At 44.0% G+C, this 21,705-nt stretch overlaps 1 protein-coding gene across 1 annotated transcript; it reads right to left on the bottom strand.

Annotated features, from left to right (window-relative positions):
• Positions 1-331: 331 nt before the first annotated feature.
• Positions 332-20,348, bottom strand: LOC129825006 (solute carrier family 22 member 6-A-like). Its single transcript, XM_055884639.1, has 10 exons — positions 15,361-20,348; positions 9,138-9,241; positions 8,467-8,621; positions 8,093-8,261; positions 7,355-7,478; positions 6,423-6,529; positions 5,405-5,616; positions 4,756-4,864; positions 3,963-4,175; positions 332-3,435 (listed from the first exon to the last, which is right to left on the bottom strand). Exons 1-10 carry the CDS (start codon positions 15,766-15,768, stop codon positions 3,357-3,359), a joined length of 1,680 nt encoding a protein of 559 aa, XP_055740614.1. The 5' UTR covers positions 15,769-20,348; the 3' UTR covers positions 332-3,356.
• Between the last annotated feature and the right edge of the window lie 1,357 nt (positions 20,349-21,705).

Here is a 21,705-nt window from a genome sequence, read left to right as displayed (position 1 = left end):
TAGAAACGTGGGAGGAATGGGCAGCAAAGTGCCATTTGCGTCATGACTGCAACAGTATGAACCGGAGAAGTTCCCGTTCATCACATAAGTATATATACCTTTTTGCTTAATTATACCTTGATAGAATTCAGGGAATTAGATCTGGATTATTCGAATACCAGTGAGATCAGATATGGAAATGTAGTCACACTTATGAAACTTCTGTTTTCAATCTCATGTCTTGATTCTAGAAACAAGGGTCTGGAAAGTAATTGCATAGGCCTAGTGTAAACATTCTCAGTGTAAGGGGGTGCGTGCTGGTGGCAGGGAAGTCAGGCGCAGGAGATCGAACTTAGTATAAACGGAGCAGTTTAATAAGTGCTCAAACACTCAGAAAACCAAAATATACAAGTGGGTAGAAAACCGGTTGCACACAAGAACATCACTTGCACATATCTTACAAACAAACAATCACCGACAAGGACAATAAGGGGAAACAGAGGGTTAACCAGGTGTGACAAGACAAGATCAAAGGAAAATGAAAAGAGGATCAGCGATGGCTAGAAAGTCGGTGACTTCGACCGCCGAACGCCGCCCGAACAAGGAGAGGGACCAATTTCGGCGGAAGTCGTGACACTCAGCATAATACCAGAGCAAATGCCAGTGTGGGCATGATATTCTATGGAGAGTTTAGGCTACAGCTTGACCCTTGTTTCAGACTAGCTTCTCTGTAATGTCAAACAATGGATCTTTTCACATCACGTTTTACAATGACAGTAGGCCTACTTTACATACATGCATTGCCACAGACAATGCCACTACAACCATGACATATTTAGTCAAAGCTCTCACAGACAAAGAAGGGTAGAACAGCTCTGAGCTCCCTGCATGTCAGTGTCGTGGGGGGGATGGTCAGTGGGTACTTGCAGCTGTTGCCTCTCAGAATCCTCTGTTATAATTGAAATGGCAGTAATTGAAATGCCAGTTGTTTTCTAATGCCCCATGAGCAGTGAATCATTGACAGACATGCTACATGCCTGTGCCAGCTACTCAGTCAGTTAGAGAGCACAGAACCCGCAGTCGTTCCCCACAATGAGGTGGAGTCTATTAACACTGGCATCTAGTCAACCCCTTAGCTGCCCCTCACCATTGGCTATAAGCCTTTTTGAAATGACACGCAGCATAGCGGACATGGTGTAAACAGAAAACTATCTTATATAAATTAAGTTGAATTCCTCTTTTTCCAGTCGTACTTTGGTTCTGTAAATCTGAAACGCAGACGTATGTATGTATTATGTATGCATAAAAGTACTGATTGCACAGAACAGTACAAAGGTAATGCACATATTGTAACACAATATCTGTGATCTTAATGCTTGTGCTTCGTTACAGTACTTATACTATATACAGCACCTGATGTCAGAATAGAAGCAAGTACCACTTTTCTCCAGAGAGTGGCAGTGATCAGTAACACAACGAGCCCTGACTCCTGTTGACCACTGTTACTAAACATATATTACAGTGGGTTAGCCTACATGACTGCAAGGCAAACACTGTATTTAATCCAAAACAAGAATTTGTGGCTTTTCTCTCTTAAGCCTTACAATGACAACAGAACAATTCAGACCTGTCAAATCATTCACTGTAATAACAAATGATAAGTTCCAACCCAAACCACAGCCCTAAAATTACTTTTTCTATCCTGCTCCACCCAATGTTGAAGATCACAAACTAGGATCCGTTTCTCTGCTGTTAGTGCTGCCGTTCAACTCCTTTACGTCATACACTTAGTGTCACCGCTCAGAATGAAAGCCTTCAGCAGACGTATTAATAACGTAATGTGAAATGTAAACTTCGTGTTTGAAGAGAGGGCACTGTCATAACGGTTCATCATTCAGTCCATCCATCCCTGTCTTGTACAATGGCTTCCTTGTCTTGTATTAGGGCTCGCCACAGACGCCACAGCATATCTGCTGACCCTATAGAGACCTGTAACTGGGTCATCTTGGAGTTGACGCTGGGACCTCGACGTTCCATGGCTGGTAGAAGGTCGCTCGCAGATGGTTAGTAATTCAACATGGTAATCTGACAAACATTCCGGGGAGCAGCCTGCTGTGCTGAAGAACGAGTCAAACTTACTGCATCAAAAGACTCATCATGATCATGGATCAACAACTTCAAACACATTCACGTCTAAAAGTGAGAGTTAGGAGTGTCAAATACAAAATTCACAGAGTTGATTATCAAATAGAAAAAATTGTTCCCTCTTCAACTTGCATATGTGTGATATTTTGCATAATTGGTTCTCTCTGCTCTTTCACAGTGTGGACACTTGGGTATTTATATGAAATCACAATGCATGATGAACAGTAAGGCATTTGCTGGCTGGAACTGAGTTCACATCTCAAGGTGAACCTGTTAGGTATGAGCGGTACTGTAGGGGTGTGTAAACTGATAAGACAGGCACTCAGGAAGACCTACTAGGTAACAGACAGGGACGGCACCCAGCAAAAATATTTGGATAAAAAGAGCACAAGGCTATTCAAACCACACAAAGGTGTGTCCATGCAGTATACACTGAGTGTACAAAGCATTATAATATCCTAATCCTAATATTGACTTGCTCCCCCTTTTGTCCTAAGAACATCCTTCATTCGTCAGGGCCTGGGCTCTCCAAGGTGTCAAAAGCATTCCACAGCAATGCTGGCCCATGTTGAGGCCCATGTTGAGTCCAATGCTTCCCACAGTTTTGTCAAATTGGCTGGATGTCACCTACTACCATACTCCGTTCAAAGGCACTGAAATATTTTGTCTTGCCTATTCACCTCTGAATGGCACAGATACACAATCCATGTCTCAAATGTCTCAAAGCTTCATAATCCTTCTTTAACCTGTCTCCTCCACTTAATCTACACCGATTTAAGTGGTTTTAACAGGTGACATCAATAAGGGATCATAGCTTTCACTTGGATTCACCTGGTCAGTCTATGTCATGGAAAGAGCAGGTGTTGCCTAATGTTTTGTACACTCATTGTATACAGAAGCGAAGAAATGATATTTGGTACATAAATGAACTGTTACTACTGTACTTCATTATCAACCAATATATGAACTGATAGTCACCATACACATCTATACACTGTACATCTTCTCACAACAAAAGAACATTTTGGAAATATAAAGCAAAACTGTGTCAACATGTCAGTTAAGTGACATCATTGTCTTATGTATGTTCAAGCGCTCTTAGCAGATAGCTTACAATGCACAGTTGAGTTCCTTGGGCTAATGGTCTTTCCGCATAGAAGTCATCCAGAAGACAGTACCACAGGTCTCAAAGTATCAGTGCGGACTGGTGGCTTGTCCCACTCCCAAGTTCTTCAGTTTATGATGTCTGGGTTCCTTGTTTCACATTCCTCATAGAGGTCTGGTTTCATGTTCCCTTCCTCTGAGTCCTCACTAGAAGAGACAAGGGGATATCCTTGGATTACTATTAACATCACATGAACATAACACCAGTTCAGCACCGTAATTAAGCAATAAGGCACGAGGGGGTGTGGTATATGGCCAATATACCATGGCTAAGGGCTGTTCTTAATCACTACACAACCTGTGCCTGTGCCTATATTGGCCATATACCACAAACCCTGAGGTGCCTTATTGCTATTATAAACTGGTTACCAACGTAATTAGAGCAGTAAAAAAAATATATTTGTCATACCTGTGGTATACGGTCTGACATGCCACAGCTGTCAACCAATCAGCATTCAGGGCTCGAACCACCCAGTTTATAATAATAGGTATAGTACAATAATAAAGGTTGAAATGGCTACTAACCCAGGATTAGATGTTCATCCCTGGTTTCAAGGCTGTATCTCCAGAGTATAATATTAAAAGATAAATACTAAGGAATTTAAAGTGTTAAATACTATATAATAGAATATTCCCTCTCTCTTCGCCTTCAGTAGACAAAAGAGGGTAAAGACCTGATGCTGTATCCCTCCACATCCTGGATGGTGTCAGCCAGGGGCTGGTGGACTGTCTCAGGCAGCAGCAGGGTGAGGGCTGCCCCTAGCAGAGTACACAGACCAAACAGAACCATAGGAGCCTTCTTACTGACACCCCTCAACAGGTAGATGATTGGGGCCAGGACTCCCCCTGCCCGGGCACACATGGAGCCCATACCGATCCCACTCTGCCTGAGGATCACATTGGAGACTTGTTCAGCCAAACTAACGTCACAACGTTATATTTAAAGTGCTGTAATAAAGACTGTGGATCAAGATTAGTCTCGCCAACATCCCAAAGCAATTACAGTACTTACTGTGGTTGTTTACATCAAGGCAAATTAATAACTTTGCATATCGAAAACAGAATACAATGAAAGAGGATTGTTAATACAGTCAAAACCCTCTTGAGCAGTTGTCTCAAACCTTATCAGAAGCTTGCGCTGACCCTAACAGAAATCTACTGAGCCCAAGTTGGCTATTGCAATGTTACACACTGATGCCACAAGTTACACACTGTTACACACTGATGCCAGTTATCTTGCTCACGAAATACCTCAGCCCCCTCTCCACGAACAAAAGAAAGGTCACAGAGATACTGACTGAGTAGCGGAGAGGATTATTTAAACAACTCCAAAGATGGTTAGACTCATTTTGTGACCTCATGATCTACACCTGTTTGACTCTGCTGGAAACACGCCCAGACATCAGCAGTCCATATTAGTGATCAGAACACTACTTTTGACCGGAGCCCTATTGACCAGACGCTCACCTTATGACAGTAGGGAAAACCTCTGCTGAATAGACGTAGACTATGGACAGGGAGGCGGTGATCCCAAACTTTCCCACCATGGCCAGGACTGTTCTAACAATGGAGAGATCTGAGTGTGTGTGTGAGAGAGAGAGAGAAGTGATGGGGTTAGACGTTAAAGGGGTAAAGAGCTGGGCTGTGTATATGTATAGCACCTGCAACTCAAGTCTACATCTCTGTGGATCAATCCACCGCATTCCAACTGGATACCGTAAACACCTAAGGTAGTGGCCTCGAGTGTGAGACTGACATGACTTCCCTGAGGGAAGGTGGGAGTTCTTTAACAACTCTTAATCCACATCCAGGAGGTTACGTCGGTGACAAACTCTGGCTATTACAAAAGGAGCTTGGTATCTACAAATAAATATTGTGGCTTGAATACCTTTTTCAGTTTCACAAAGACTTTCCATTGACTCTAGCTAAACCCTAATAAACAGGGTTATAAAACAACACAACAATGGCATCATTCAATGTCAATAACTTCAGCCAACTGAAGTATTTTCAGTGCCAGGGGGATACTATAACTGATCATGTACCTCAGGATGTTTAGAAACAATACTTTAAAAGGCACATTAAAAGGCAGCAGAGTTTTCTCTGGAAAGCTCCGTACCATCGGGAATGAAGACAGTGAGCAGGCAGGCTAGGCCTCCCACAACGAGGAAGGCTATCTGGGATATCCTCCTGGAGCGGTTGAGGGTGAAGAGAGTGATGGTGCGAGCAGGCATCTCCACCAGGCCAAAGATCAGCTGGGTCAGGTAGATGCTCATCCCAAAGTCAGAGATGTTTAGGGACAGGCCGTAGTAGACCAGCACGTTGACAAACCTGGACAGGCAGAGATGGAATGGTAGGGGAAACACTGATGAGGCAAAGAAGGGGTTAATAACACACTACTGTCACAGCAGTGAAACAAGGACTTCCTTCTTCCTCTGGTTTGCCACAAGTCTACCATGCAGAATAGAGAGCTACAGTACACAGGGTGAGAGATGAGAGGTTAATGTTGCAATGAATAGGAAATTAGAAGAACGTCTCTCTCTAGCCACAGACAGGGTAATACAACCCTGGCATAATCAAGGGACTTTTCTACCAGAGTAAAAGTACAAAGAAGGCCTCCTCTAACTTGGACTGGATATGGAATATAACACAACATTTCACAATAGTGAAAAAGTTACGTCTATTGGCAATTTCTCTTCTCATTTCTCATGGCCTGGTAAGCTACGTAAAGTATTCACATTCGAATACTAATCCTCCCGTGTCACCTCGGTGAGTGGACACACTGCATTTTGAATGGCGTACACAACAAGCACAGGGACCTAAAGAGGCCTTGAGAAGATTGGTCAGTGAATAATTCTGCAAACTCCATTGGCATAGCACATCAAGTGATCAACCCATAATAAAAAGAGTAGATGAAGATTAGAGTGTGTTCGACTGACGCGCGAGTGTTCGGGCAGAAACCTAATTGAAACAGTTGATGATGTGATAAATGCTTGCCTGCCCCCAAGAGGCACGTGTCCTGACAAAGATCTACTGTACGTCTATTTCTCCCTCGATGACAGATTGTATTTGAGGCTTAATCGCTGTCAACTTCACAAGCAATTTGTGAACTGTGAAAAGAATGGCAGGACACTCACCACAGGTAAAACATGATCAATGAGCTCCTCCTCATTTTTGGAGTTCGGACCAGGTCAATGACTGTGTGTTTTGTCCTCTTCTCCATCTTCACCATGTCTTTGTACCCCTGGAAAATAACAAGAGCAGATTAGCCATGAGCATTTCACAGTGATGGTTATAAGTAAAGGAATGAGCTCATCAAAGCGATAAGCACACCAATGCAATTTATATAATGTTCATGCCCCACTGCATGCCTTACAGTATAGGGAAAACATGCAAAGCAATTTAACATGTGTAACCGATGTGAAATGGCTAGCTAGTTAGCGGTGGTGTGCGCTAATAGCGTTTCAATCGGTGACGTCACTCGCTTTGAGACCTTGAAGTAGTGGTTCCCCTTGCTCTGCAAGGGCGCGGCTTTTGTGGAGTGATGGGTACGATGCTTCGTGGGTGACTGTTGTTGATGTGTGCAGAGGGTCCCTGGTTCGCGGTCGGGTCGGGGCGAGGGGACGGACTAAAATTATACTGTTACATTGAAAAGTTATACTGTTACATTGATGCTGTTGACCGGATCACTGGTTGCTGCGGAAAAGGAGGAGGTCGAAAGGGGGCTGAGTGTAACCGATGTGAAATGGCTAGCTAGTTAGCGGTGGTGCGCGCTAATAGCGTTTCAATCGGTGACGTCACTCGCGTTGAGACCTTGAAGTAGTGGTTCCCCTTGCTCTGCAATGGCCGCGGCTTTTGTGGAGTGGTGGGTGACTTGTTGATGTGTGCAGAGGGTCCCTGGTTCGCGCCCGGGTCAGGGCGAGGGGACGGACTAAAGTTATAGTGCTATTGCTCTTAACATTGCTTGCATATAGAAGTGTTGTTTTGCAAGTGCTTTTATCAAGGCTGTTGGAATTTCTCTCTATAGCAATTAGCCTGTGGACAAAACAACATAACCAACAAACCACACCTGACATATCTCTATGTCCTCCTGCAGGGGTTTGCCGTTCATTAGAGCTGCTTTCCTGACCAGATCCATGGCCTCCTCGTACCTCTGGTTGGCCATCAGCCACCGAGCCGACTTTGGTAAGACCCTAAGAAGGTAGAGGAGAGGTGTTCAATTGAGCCACACACATAATCAACTACATATGACAACGGGCATTAGTTTGACCCCATGGGAACAAGAGATAAACATGAAGTTACATTTAGCCATGAGGTAGGAAGTAGGCCAATACTTGTCCTAGAATATCAGGGAAAATATGCACACAAACGTGCAATTTAGATATACTTAGATATTCCCAAATGGCATGTCATGACCCATCTGGCTTGGATTATTGAAGACAAAAGAGTTCCTCTTCATTCTCTTGAAATTCTCCTTTAGTGGGTTGGCGTGCTAGCCTGGAATCCAAACTGAATGATCCTTTCATTTTACTGAAGATAATGAAAGTGAGTGATATTCAGTTTGTAGTCCAGGCTATAGGCCAGGGGTGTCAAACTCATTCCATGGAGGGCCTAGTGTCTGCAGGTTTTTGGGTTTTCCTTTCAATTAAGCCCTAGACAACCAGGTGTGGGGAGTTCCTAACTAATTAGTGATGTTAATTCATCAATCAAGTACAAGGGAGGAGCGAAAACCCGCAGACACTCGGCCCTCCGTGGAATGAGTTTGACACCTGTGCTATAGGCATACTGCAGCTGGCCAGTGACTCACCAGATGTAGAAGATGAAGAGGAAGCCTGGTGCTGAGATGGCCAGCTGGAGTTTACGCCAGTCTCGGATGAGGTAGGCCAGGCCTGCCAGGATGATGTAGCCAAACCCAAAGAAGTAGTCGGTGATGATCCCAGCTAGCATGCGGTGCTTTGATCCTGTCCACTCTGTGCCTTTGGGCCACGAACAAATCAGTATAGAGAGTAGAAAACCAGCACCTTATCATCTTCATTTTGCTAAGACCACAAGTCAATAACTTTATGAATATTTAATGTATGTGTGTGTTTGTGAGTGTGTAAGAGAGAGAGAGAGAGAGAGAGAGAGAGAGAGAGAGAGAGAGAGAGAGAGAGAGAGAGAGAGAGAGAGAGAGAGACTGACCTAAAACAAATGCGTTCATGATGACAGCAGAAATAGTGGTTCCAACAACAAAGCGCAGGAAAACATATATGTAGAAATTTGGGGCGAACGCAGCTCCGACCCCACAGGTTGACTGGATAGTCAAACCAACCAGTATTATGTTCCTGCGTCCATACCTGAAACAAGAAAGAGGGAGATTATACCTTTTTAAATGACTAGAAACTGTTTCACTTGAGGTGTCCTCACTCACGGTACTGTACGGGTGTGTTGAGAATGAATTGGACTGATTGTGAGTGGGAAATGTGCTGCAAGTTAGATGCACTCTTTAATATCCCGTGTTAAAACGCTTCAAATGCTATTGACTTGGCTGGCCTACAAGAGCTCCGAATAAGACTGCTTCTACTGAAAATAGTCTGTGCAGACATTTCTCTGTGTACTTTCTATAAATAATCCGAGTTACACAAAGAAAATGTGCCAGCAAATGTAAATATCAATAAAAGCTGCAAAGCGTTCATTGAGCTCAATTTTTGTTTTACTTCATCTAAAGTGGGACTGAGTTTGTGTGAGTTTCGTTTAGCATGACCCTGCATTAAGTTTGTGACCTACCTAGAATACATGTCTCATAGATCATCAGGCTAAATGAGATTTAAAAAAAACACATGGTGGAAAATGCACAGTTGTTTTATACTTACTTATCAGCTAAGAAACCAAACAGCACAGCGCCAACTAGAAGACCAAACATGTAGATTGAGGAACCAACATGGTTTAGATTGGCGTGGTCACACACCAGATCCCACTGTCAAGGACAGAGGGTTCAAATTAGTTAAAAAGCTATGTCATATTGGCAAGCACCTATTGCACAGCCCTGTAACTGTATTTTGACTGTGGTATCCAAATATTTTGCCCATGAGCTATAGAAGTCTATGAGCACATGCTTCTCAACAGATTTCATCTAAGTGTCCATCATGGCTCTCACATCAATAATAACAAATGAGTCGTTCCATGTAATATCAGCATGCCATGATACCCACCATCTTAGATTGTTCTGAAATCGTGTCTGTATTTACAAATCGATAAGATTAGCGTTCCTGCAACATTATTTAGTTGAAAATCAAATAAAAGGGTCAAAATCCACTGACGCACCCACCACCAATCTCACCCCTACAACCAGTATACAGTATCAGTTCTCTATGTCTGACAAGTAGTATGGAGCTGCGGCTTGGAGTATTGCTTCTTCATCCTAAGTAATGTATTCCCTGTGAATCTGATGTTTTTCCCCCCTTGTTCAGAGAAGTTAGCCATTGAAGTCACTAGTTTGTATTTCTTTACCATAAATGTGTGTGAAAGTACAAGGTACAATGTACCCTATTGCAATCATGTTAGCACAGCGTTAAACTGTTGTACTGATTAAAGAAGCAATAAAACTGGCCTTCTTTAGACTATTTGAGTATCTTGAGCATCAGCATTTGTGGGTTCGATTACAGGCTCAAAATGGCCAGAAACAAAGATCTTTCTTCTGAAACTCGTCAGTCTATTCTTGTTCTGAGAAATGAAGGCTATTCCATGCGAGAAATTTCCAAGAAACTGAAGATATCGTACAATGCTGTGTACTACTCCCTTCACAGAACAGCGCAAACTGGGCTTAACCAGAATAGAAAGAGGAGTGGGAGGCCCCGGTGCACAACTGAGCAAGAGGACAAGTACATTAGTGTCTAGTTTAAGAAACAGACGCCTCACAAGTCCTCAACTGGCAGCTTCATTAAATAGTGCCCGCTAAACACCAGTCTCAACAGTGAAGAGTCGACTCCGGGATGCTGGCCTTCCAGTCAGAGTTCTGTGTCTGTGGTCTTTTGCACATCTTATTTTTTTAAATTTATTGGCCAGTCTGAGATATGGCTTTTTCTTTGCAACTCTGCCTAAAAGGCCAGCATCCTGGAGTCGCCTTTTCACTGTTGACGTTGAGACTGGTGTTTTGCGGGTACTAGTTAATGAAGCTGCCAGAGGACTTGTGAGGCGAACCCACAAATGCTGATGCTCCAGATACTCAACTAGTCTAAAGAAGTCCAGTTTTATTGCTTCTTTAATCAGTACAACAGTGTTCAGCTGTGCTAACATAACTGCAAAATGGTTTTCTAATGATCAATTAGCCTTTTAAAATTATAAACTTGGATTAGCTAACACAACGTGCCATTGGAACACAGGAGTGATGGTTGCTGATAATGGGCCTCTGTATGCCTATGTAGATATTCCATAAAAAATCTGCCGTTTCCAGCTACAATAGTCATATACAACATTAACAATGTCTAGGACCATGCATCAGGACTACCTGGCCTGATGACTCCTTGCTGTCCCCAGGCCACCTGGCTGTGTTGTTGCTCCAGTTTCAACTGTTCTGCCTGCGGCTATGGAACCCTGACCTGTTCACTGGATGTGCCACCAGTCTCAGACCTGCAGTTTTCAACTCTCTAGAGACAGCAGGAGCGGTAGAGATACTCTGAATGATTGGCTATGAAAAGCAAACTGGCATTTACTCCTGAGGTGCTGACCTGTTGTACCCTCAACAACCACTGTGATTATTATTATTTGACCCTGCTGGTCATCTATGAACATTTGAACATCTTGGCCATGTTGTGTTATAATCTCCACCCGGCACAGCCAGAAGAGGACTGGCCACCCCTCATAGCCTGATTGCTCTCTAGGTTTCTTCCTAGGTTCTGGCCTTTCTAGGGAGTTTTTCCTGGCCACCGTGCTTCTACACCTGCATCGCTTGCTGTTTGGGGTTTTAGGCTGGGTTTCTGTACAGCACTTTCTGACATCAGCTGATGTAAGAAGGGCTTTATAAATACATTTGATTGATTGATTGATTTACACTGTATTTCTGATCAATTTGATATTATTTTAATGGACAAAAAAGGTGCTTTTCTTTCAAAAACAAGGACATTTCTAAGTGACCCCAAACTTTTGAATGGTAGTGTATATGTAATGTGATTGGTGACATTTACCATGAAAGCCAACCCTCGGAAGTTGTGGGAACATACGTTTTTGGTTTCCCATTGGTTCTAGGAACAAAGCCAAGTTTCCTGACCGGTACAACTGAACGTTTTTTAAACGTTCTGAGAACGGAAGAGAACATTTTGCCGCTTCTGGGAAGGTACATTTTTAGTTGCAGGGAGGTTCTGAGAATGTTTTACTATGGTTCCTTAAAAGTTGTCCTGTGAGGATTTTAAAAAATAAATAAAAAATACCGCCTTTTTCTCCCCAATTTCATGAGTACGATCTTATCTCATCGCTGCAACTCCCCAACGTGCTCGGAAGCCAGCCGCACCAATGTGTCGGAGGAAACACTGTTCAACTGACGACCGAAGTCAGCCTGCAGGGGAACGAAGTCAGTCTGCATGCTTCCTTGTCTCATCGCTTCAACTCCCCGACAGGGAGTCGTCCTCTGAAACATGACCTGCCAAACCACGCTTCTTAAAACCCGCTCACTTAACCCGGAAGCCAGCCACACCAATGTGTCGGAGGAAACAACATTCAACTGACGACCGAAGTCAGCCTGCAGGCTTCCTGGGAGGTTATAAGAACAGAACGTTCTGAGAACAGAAATGATAGGTTTTTTTTAAGGTTCCTTAAAACTTTCACTGAACGTCTCAATAAGACTTTTAATAAAACGAATAGCTTGGGTTAACTGTTATGAACTCCAAGCACAGTTAGGACACATAAATTAATTTGCTTAGGCATTAATCATGCAAACACATTTCTTTTTTATTGTGGAACGGCATCAGTGAAATTCAAACCTACTATCTTATGTTCTCTACCTATGGAATTAGTTCACTGCTCCACCAGTATGGAGCTAACATGTCATGTTTTCTTTTATTCATACAAACCTGTTAATTTTAGTCAACTCAAACAGACCCCATTTCAAAGGAAACTAGCACTCATTAAGATCAGGTGTGGCCAATTAGTGGCCAACACACTTAACAAGATAGAAGATAGTTCCTCAATATGTGCTGAGAATGTTCCAAAGCCAAGCAACTATGCTGCAACATTCCCAGAATGTTGTGGGAAGGTTATATACAAAATAACCATAGGACAACCACACTCTCACCAAGCTCTAAGAAACATCTGGTTCTCAGAACGTTATGTGCTAGCTGGGTATTTGTTTGGGACTATATCCAGACCATTAAAACCATTAGAACGGCTGTAGAATAATGGTTTGCTTGTTCACCAAGAATGGTCTAACTAATCCAGAACTTTTGTGAAGGGAATAAACCACACACAGAGCAGCCATTTCCTGGACACAGATTAAGCCTAAGAGAAGGACAAACTGAATTACTTTCATGGAGGACTGGCTTGAATTGTGAGGATGTCCAAACATTTTATTTTCATCATGAGCAAAAGCTATTGGTTTTCTACCCAAAGTTCCAAAGAAAATGTTGTAATCCATTGAAACACAAGACCAGCTGGATAAAATGGTGTGGCAGTAGCAGGGACAGTGGCATCTCCAATGGCATTGAGGAGTACACCACATCTGTCATTGGCTTCATCAATAAGTGCATCGATGACGTCGTCCCCACAGTGACCGTGCGTACATACCCCAACCAGAAACCATGGATTACAGGCAGCATCTGCACTGAGCTAAAGGCTAGAGCTGCTGTTTTCAAGGAGCGGGACTCTAACCCAGAAGCTTATATAAAATCCCGCTTTACCGTCCGACGAACCATCAAACAGGCAAATTGTCAATACAGGACTAAGATCAAGTCGCACTACACCGGCTCCGACGCTCGTTGGATGTGGCAGGGTCTGCAAACCATTACAGACTACAAAGGGAAGCACAGCCGAGAGCTGCCCAGTGACACGAGCCTACCAGACGAGCTAAACTACTTCTATGCTCGCTTCGTGGCAAATAACACTGGAACATGCATGAGAGCACCAGCTGTACCGGAAGACTGTGTGATCACACCCTCCGCAGCCGATGTGAGTAAGACCTTTAGCCAGGTCAACATTCACAAGGCCGCAGGGCCAGACAGATTACCAGGATGTGTACTGCGAGCATGCGCTGACCAACTAGCAAGTGTCTTCACTGACATTTTCAACCTCTCCCTGTCCGAGTCTGTAATACCAACATGTTTTAAGCAGACCACCATAGTGCCTGTGCCCAAGAACACTAAGGTAACCTGCCTAAATGACTACCGACCCGTAGCACTCACGTCTATAGCCATGAAGGCTGGTCTGGGACTAAACACCTCCTTCTGCAACTGGATACTGGACTTCCTGATGACCGCCCCGCCCCCCCCACCCCCCCAGGTGGTAAGGGTAGGTAACAACACATCCGCCAAGCTGATCCTCAACACATGGGCCCCTCAGTGATGCGTGCTCAGCCCCCTCCTCTACTCCCTGTTCACTCATGACTGCATGGCCAGGCACGACTCCAACACCATCATTAAATTAGTCAATGACACAACAGTGGTATGCCTGATCACCGACAACAACGAGACAGCCTATAGGGAGGAGGTCAGAGACCTGGCCGTGCGGTGCCGGGACAACAACCTCTCCCTCAACGTGATCAAAACAAAGGAGATGATTGTGGACTAAAGGAAAAAGAGGACCAAGCACGCCCCCATTCTCATCTACAGGGCTCTAGTGGAGCAGGTTGAGAGCTTCAAGTTCCTTGGTGTCCACATCACCAACAAACTAACATGGTCCAAGCAAACCATGACAGTTGTGAAGCGGGCACAACAAAACCTATTCCCCCTCAGGAGACTGAAAAGATTTGGCATGGGTCCTCAGATCCTCAAAAGGTGCTACAGCTGCAGCATCGAGCATCCTGACTGGTTGCATCACTGCCTGGCATGGACACTAATCGGCCTCCGACCGCAAGGCACTACAGAGGGTAGTGCAAACGGCCCAGTACATCACTGGGGCCAAGCTTCCTGCCACCCAGGACCTCTATACCAGGCGGTGTCAGAGGAAGGCCCTGAAAATTGTCAAAGGCTCCAGCCACCCTAGCCATAGACTGTTCTCTCTGCTTCTACATAATTCTATACTACAAACTGAGAAGAATCTGAGATGGTGGGTGTCAATCTTTTTGAGGTGGAACCACACCCTGTGGAATGTAAACGAACGGGTCATGAGTTGTCTTACATCCTACTGTGTAGACAGCCTCTAACAGTCGGCCTCCCGGTGGAGGTCTGATCAAATCAAAGTTTATTGGTTGCGTACACAGTTCTGCAGACGTTATCGCAGGTGCAGTGAAATGCTCATGTTTCTCGCCCCAACAATGCAGCAATATATAGCAATGCAATAACAATACACACATACCCCCCCCCCCACACACAAAAATAAAATACAATAAATTAAGACATTAAGAACGGGCAATCCTAGGTCAGTGTTTGTAAATCAAAAACCTTCAACATGTTCTGCGGGCTGGGACCATTCCACTATGGTTAGTGTCGCTGTGTGAAGGTCCCTCAAGATGCACTAGACCCAATCAGTTCATTCAAGTATCCCCCCACCCAACCCTGATCCACATACTGTTTACTAGTGGGTCATGGGGGGAATGAACTTCACTGGCCAGGCTTTAGAGAGAAAGAAAAGGAGAGAGAGAGAGAAAAGGAGAGAGAGAGAGAGAGAGAGAGAGAGATGCCTGCACCACAGGAGTCCATCTCACAACCCTCCACTCTCCCGCAGCCCAGCCTAGATCAGGTTCAGATATCACCACCACTACACAGTTACATAGCTGTAAAAATGCTTCCAGGGAAAAATGAGTTCCACATAACCAACTGCAGAATGGCTTCAATTCATGTGAGAATGTGGGACCAGAAGGTGTTCATCACATTTCAACCCCCCAGACAGACAGACAGAGCGAGAGCCTGCCCTGCCTGCCAAGTCCATTTTCCTGCCGTGTCTCTTACTCACCTCGGTTGCCACGGTGCTGTGGAAGGTCTCCTTGCTGAATTCCCATCCCCCTTGGCAACCCTCAGTGGCGTGGCTGTCACTAAGGGTCAGGGCGGTGCTGTGATTCAGCTGAGCCAGCGGGGTGCCAGGGATCCCCCCAGGGGCAGAGCAGGACCGGCCAGGGTCACCGTCTGGGCCGGTCACCAGGCTGAAGTTTAAATTGGGAGGGTATGAGCTGGCGGTCAAGGGCCAGGTGGTGTTGGTGGAGCGACAGAGATGAGGGGGGACGGCCCCTGTGAATACGGATATCAGCATGTGGAACGCCAGCAGGATCTGGGGGAGGCAAATCCACACATACAGGTTCTTCTGGAACTTGCCAAAGCCCCCAATATGAGAAAGAATCTCATCAAAATTCATGCTTCTTTCCATGGCTGCTATTCCAATGCAGACCTTACCCTAACATATCACCACGGATACAAGTCCAACACAGCAGTGCACTCTCAAGTTGCCACTAAAGATCTGAGAGTGGAACAGAAGGCTGAAGACTGAGAGGCAGCTGGCACAGAGCTCAGGATCATCTACAAAGGCTGGTTTAATAATGAGTTGTGTCAGTCATCTCATTCAGATGCAATCACACCTGTCTGTAGCGTAGTGAACCCTGAGTGCAGGCAGGCTGTTGCTGTCGTCTGCGATGTTGTGAACCCGCAGGCACTGCACTAGCAGGGTAATATAACTGTCATCTGCAGGGGGGGAGGGAACTAGATCATGGGGTGGAGTCCAAGCTCAGAAGGAGGAGTTGCTCTTTGTGATAGCTGAGTAACTGCATTCGCTCACTCTCCCTCTCGCTCTGTTTATTTGCACGGTGAGAACCTTATATTATGGAAACAGTGGTAATAAGTCATATAGAAGCCCATAACACAACATACAGACATAAAGTGAAGGCTAATTGTCAAATGTATCAGAGGGACTCAAATATCAAGAGGGATGTACAATAAGTCAACCTAAGCCCAAAGTTATCGTGCAGACAACTCCTTAGAAAGTGTGTGTGTGTACATGTATTTTTGCTTTACATTACGTTTTCAACAATCAGATTCCCAACAATGACGTGGGAATATTGCTAAGCTGTAAATCCACTTGCCTTCCCCCTGAGACACTACAGTTGCAAAACACCACCAAATGCCCCCAGTTCTAAAGAAATGCAAATTCTCTCTGCCACCCAATCATTCATCTGGCATGGGGATGCCAACAGGGGAGAGCTGGCTGGGGCTAAGCTGGCCAGACAAAAGCAACAGATAAATAACATGGCAGTGTCACAATCGTCTTCTGGTGAAAGAGTGGACCAAGGCCCAGCATGATACGAATACATCTTCCTTTCTATTGAGAGAAGATGAACACAAAACACTTTTACAAACTAACAAAAAAACAAACAACCGAGAAGCTACAAAACCAAAGTGCAGACACACGCTACTAACGTTTAGACATAGACAATTACCCACAACCTGCCTAATGCCTATGGCTGCCTTAAATATGGCTCCCAATCAGAGACAACGATAGACAGCTGTCTCTGATTGAGAACCACTCAGGCAACCATAGAAATACCTAAACACCTACACTGAACACAACCCCATAAACTCTACCAAAACCCCCTAGACAATACAAACACCCTCGACTAGACAAAAACACACAAACATCCCCCATGTCACACCCTGACCTAACTAAAATAATAAAGAAAACAAAGATAACTAAGGCCAGGGCGTGACAGGCAGGGGACTTGTACATGACACAAATGAAAGGCATGTACTCTGGCAACTCCATAATTACCCATTTTCCCTGGCTCTTATCATTTCATCTTCTCCCCTGTTGTGGTGTCACATGTTTGAACATGATGAGTGCTCTTTTCTCTCAATGAGCCACAGCCTATCGCTCTCAACTAGGGAGGAACTCAATAATGTCTGGATGTTGAAATGACTGCCACTGACTATCATGATCATATTCCTCAGACTCACATGTGAAACTAGCATGTGAAGATTTCCTGTGTTTCTCGAGTGACATGAAGACAGCGTCTATGCAATAGATCCTGTGAATGGCAGTGTTGGAAGAACAGGAATTTGTTTGTCAATTGTTTCTCCCTGATAATGATCCAAGTTAATGTTTAGTTCCATAAAGGGCAAACGCTTTCTTTATAATGATGGCTAGCGGAGTAGAACACTTGAAAAATTAAAGGAGAGCCGGTACACTCCAGGAGCTCAGATGCAATAATTGAATAACCTAATGACTAATGTTTGTACAGACAAGCTGTCTTCATCAGGGTATAATGACAAACGCTGCGGGGTGACTCGTTTATATGGTACCAAAGGACACACACAGGTGTCTGTAATCATGGCCGGGTGTGGCCTGATATCATTGGTTAAGTCTCGGATATAAAAAATAACATACCAAAAACATGAATAAATAGCATACTATCATAGATACAATTTGGCTACATAGGCATACAAACATGTACAATAGCAAAATCACAATAATAGCTTCAGATCAAAGTCTACGTTGAGACCGAAGGGAGCAAGAGTCATTAAATTAAAGATCCATGCAGCCTCTCGTTTTAACAATAAATTGTCGAGGTCACCCCCTTTCCTAGGGAGGGTGACATGTTTGATGCCGATATAACGTAGTGACGGATCGAGTTGTTTGCTTCCAAAAAGTGGGCCGCAACTGGTAAATCGAGTTTTTGCACCTAATGGTGCTACGATGCTCCGAGATTCGTACTTTTAATTCACTCTTTGTTTTACCCAAATAATTTTTACCACAAGGACAAGTTATAAGATAAATAACTGCCTTAGTGGAGCACGTGATAACACCTTTAATTGGGATCTGTTTCCCTGTTTGGGGGTGTTTGAAGGATCTACATTTATAAGTGCCATTACATTGAGCACAGTTTCCATCCAGTAGGGGAGCAAATACACGTTGTGCAGGGATATCTTGGGGTGGTAAATCAGAGTTTACCAGTTAATCTCTGAGGTTTCTGCCCCGTGAGAATACGATCAAGGGAGGGTCCGAAAACACATTACCGATACTGTCATCGGATCTTAGAATGTGCCAATGTTTGAACGATTCCCTTGATTTGTTCAGAGGACTTTGAATAGCGGGTAGTTAGAACGCAAGAATGCTTCTTTTTGCAAGACTGACCTTGAAAAAGATCCTGTCTCGGTTTGTTTTGAATGTTCTCAATGGCAGTATTAATCTGACCATTTTTGTACCCCCTCTCCTTGAATTTTCTTTGCGTCTCAGCCATATTTCTGTCGAAATCTGATTGTTTTTTGCTAATTCTTTTGATTCGACAGAATTGGCTGTAGGGCAAACTGTTTTTTTAAGGGACAACTATCAGCCCTCAACAAACGATCAGTAGGTTTCCTGTAAAGATCAGTGTATAGAACGTTATCCTCACACAAGATCAGAAGATCAAGGAAACTGATTTGACGTGTGTCAGATTGCATAGTAAATCTCAGATGCTCAGAAAAAAAAGTTCAGAAAAGCATGGAATGCCTGGAGCTGTTTTTCATCACCCCTCCATAGAACAAAAATATCATCAATATACCGTTTCCAAATAATGATGTTAGGCAAGAAAACATTTTTGAGAGGATTGAAAATGGACTGTTTCTCCATGTAACCCACATATAAATTAGCATAGTTCGGAGACATGGGGGATCCCATACCAGTAACCTTCGTCTGAATAAAGAAATAATTTAGAAACATGAAGTAGTTGTGTGTGTGTGAGTACTATTTCAGCCAATGTTATAATGCATGCACTGGAAGGTAGTTCATTAGGGTTACGTTGCAGAAGAAAATGTTCCATAGCTTCAATACCGCCCTCGTGTGGAATATTCGTGTATAACGACTCAACGTCAAAAGTAACAAACAAAGTATTAAGAAATTCAGTAATAGAGATCATAATGCTGGTGTCCTTTACAAAGGCGGGGAGGTGTTCTGCGAGTGGTCTAATAAAAAAGTAAATAGAGGGGCCGTTACTGCATCAATGCTCGCTACAATAGGGCTGGAGGTTTTGTAACATTCTTGTGTAATTTCGGCAAAGTATAGAAAGTAGCAATTTTAGGGTGTTGAATAACCAAAAAGTCGTATTCTTTTTTGGATATCTGACCAGAACTTAAATACCCATCTAGGACAGTAAAGATAGTGTTCTGAAATTGGGCGGTGGCGTCCCATCTGAGTTTCTTGTAAAAGATGTTGTCTGGCAGTTGTCTATAACACTCATTTACATAAACAGTTCTATCCAAGAGTACAACCGACCCACCCTTATCAGCAGGGCGGGTAAGGACTGAGGCATCGGATTGTAAATCAAGCAAAGCTTGTTTTTCATCCTTAGGTAAATTATGGAAAGATATGTACTCCTGTTTGTTCTTAAGGAGATGAACAACATATTATTCAACGAGTCTGCAAAATGTCTCAATAGAGGGATTGCGATTGTAATGATGGTACAAAATAACTCGTACTTCTAAAAGGAGTCGGGGTATGTGCAGGTGAGCAACCTACATGTTCAGTGGAAATATCACGATTAGAAGAGCTAAAGTATTCCCCTTAAACGGATGTTTTATTAAAAACTTAAACATGTCTACCTTAACATCGAAATCGTTGCACTGAGTTGTAGGCACAAAATATAACCCTTTACTAAGCAAGGAGACATGGGCAGGGCTCAATATCTTGCTTGATAAATTGAAGACACTCAGTCCCGTGAGTCCCTCTGCCTTTGGTAGTCGTTTCTTCTTACCCCGTCGGGTGCGGCATCTCGTCGGTGCGCGTGTCCGCCTCCACCTCCGAGCTTCGGTCGGCCCAGTCTCTGGTTGGATAAAAAACTGGCTCTGGAAGCATGTGGATAGAAGTAAGCGGCCTCCCTCCCGCGTCTGTCATGGAGAGGAGGAGCAGAACATTCAGCCAGTTGTTCAAGGGTAAAGTGGGGATTTAATAATGGAAACTACATCTTAGCTGGATAATGCAGGCAACGGCATGACATCACCGGACAGGAATAAAAACCTTAGTAAAGTGGAAAACAGGCGGGCCAGGGAATGGCAAATGGCTGTCACAGACTTGGCGTGGTGGGCAATAGGCAGTGGGCTGTAATCTGCTGTAGTCTGATATAGGTTAAATGCAGATTCTTTGAATGGTGTGTTTCAAGGATAACTAATAATAATGTAAATCAGGAATGGCCCGCGGATCAATTTCCAAAGAAAAAAACATATATATGTTTTTGAGGGTTAGAATAGTAGAATACACAAGGTGCAATTTCAAACTTTGCTTGTGCATTAGCAGTTTTTCTCTCGTGATGTCAGTGTAACAGTATAACTTTACGTCGTACCCTCGCCCCGACACGGGCGTGAACCAGGGACCCTCTGCACACATCAACAACGGTCGCCCACGAAGCGTCGTTACCCATCGCTCCACAAAAGCCGCGGCCCTTGCAGAGCAAGGGGCAACCCTACTTAATGTCTCAGAGCAAGTGACGTAACTGATTGAAATGCTACTAGCGCGCACCCGCTAACTAGCTAGCCATTTCACATCCGTTACATCAGTCACTGACAGTCACTCAAATAGCCCATGTCAGCTAACATTTTTTTAGATAGGTAAATTAGTCTAGCGGCCAGCTATCTAAACTTATAGTAATCATGGTTGAATTAACGACCGGGGTCCCCCCCCCCTCTCCCACAGATATCATATTAAAAACTGCAACCATTTCTCTCTACTCTATGTGTGGGTGTGGATGTGGGCATAGGCGGAAATCCCAGGGGGGACGGGGGGGACACGACCCCCCCCATCCTGGGAAAAATATGACTTGTCCCCCCCAATATATCACTGTAAACATAACTATGTAATTTCAATAATATTAATAATACGCAATGAAAGCACTTGTGCTGATTATAGACACTTAATAGCGCGTTTTTAAGTTTCACAAGATTGCGACCCCCCCGCCCTTTGCCTCACGATGGTTTGATCCACTGCCAGTTCTTTAGCTTGCAAGGTAATAGAGGGTTCGTATCTACTGTCCGAAAGGCACATGTACGTAACTGACGTGAGGTAATTCAGTCAATTGCGCCATAGCAATGTATATATTTTTCTAATGTTGCAGGGTTCACACACTAGCTGAATTTGCAGAGCTAACGTGCAAACTAAAGCAAACATTAACTATCAAGCTAGCTAGTACCTATTCCATTTATGTGGCGTCGTCAAAGATGGAATATTTGCTATCGTCAGTTTATTCCAAGATTAGCATGCAGCTGTAGTGCTTCAAAGTCCCTGTGATAAGGTTAGCGATAAACTGAAGTCCAAACTGAACAGAACTACACTCTCTTATACCATTGT

This window comes from Salvelinus fontinalis, chromosome 27 (genome assembly GCF_029448725.1).
Source record: "Salvelinus fontinalis isolate EN_2023a chromosome 27, ASM2944872v1, whole genome shotgun sequence".
NCBI lineage: Eukaryota > Metazoa > Chordata > Actinopteri > Salmoniformes > Salmonidae > Salvelinus > Salvelinus fontinalis.
The sequence above is the reverse complement of the archived record's forward strand: the minus strand, read 5'-3'. Positions and strand labels throughout refer to the sequence as shown.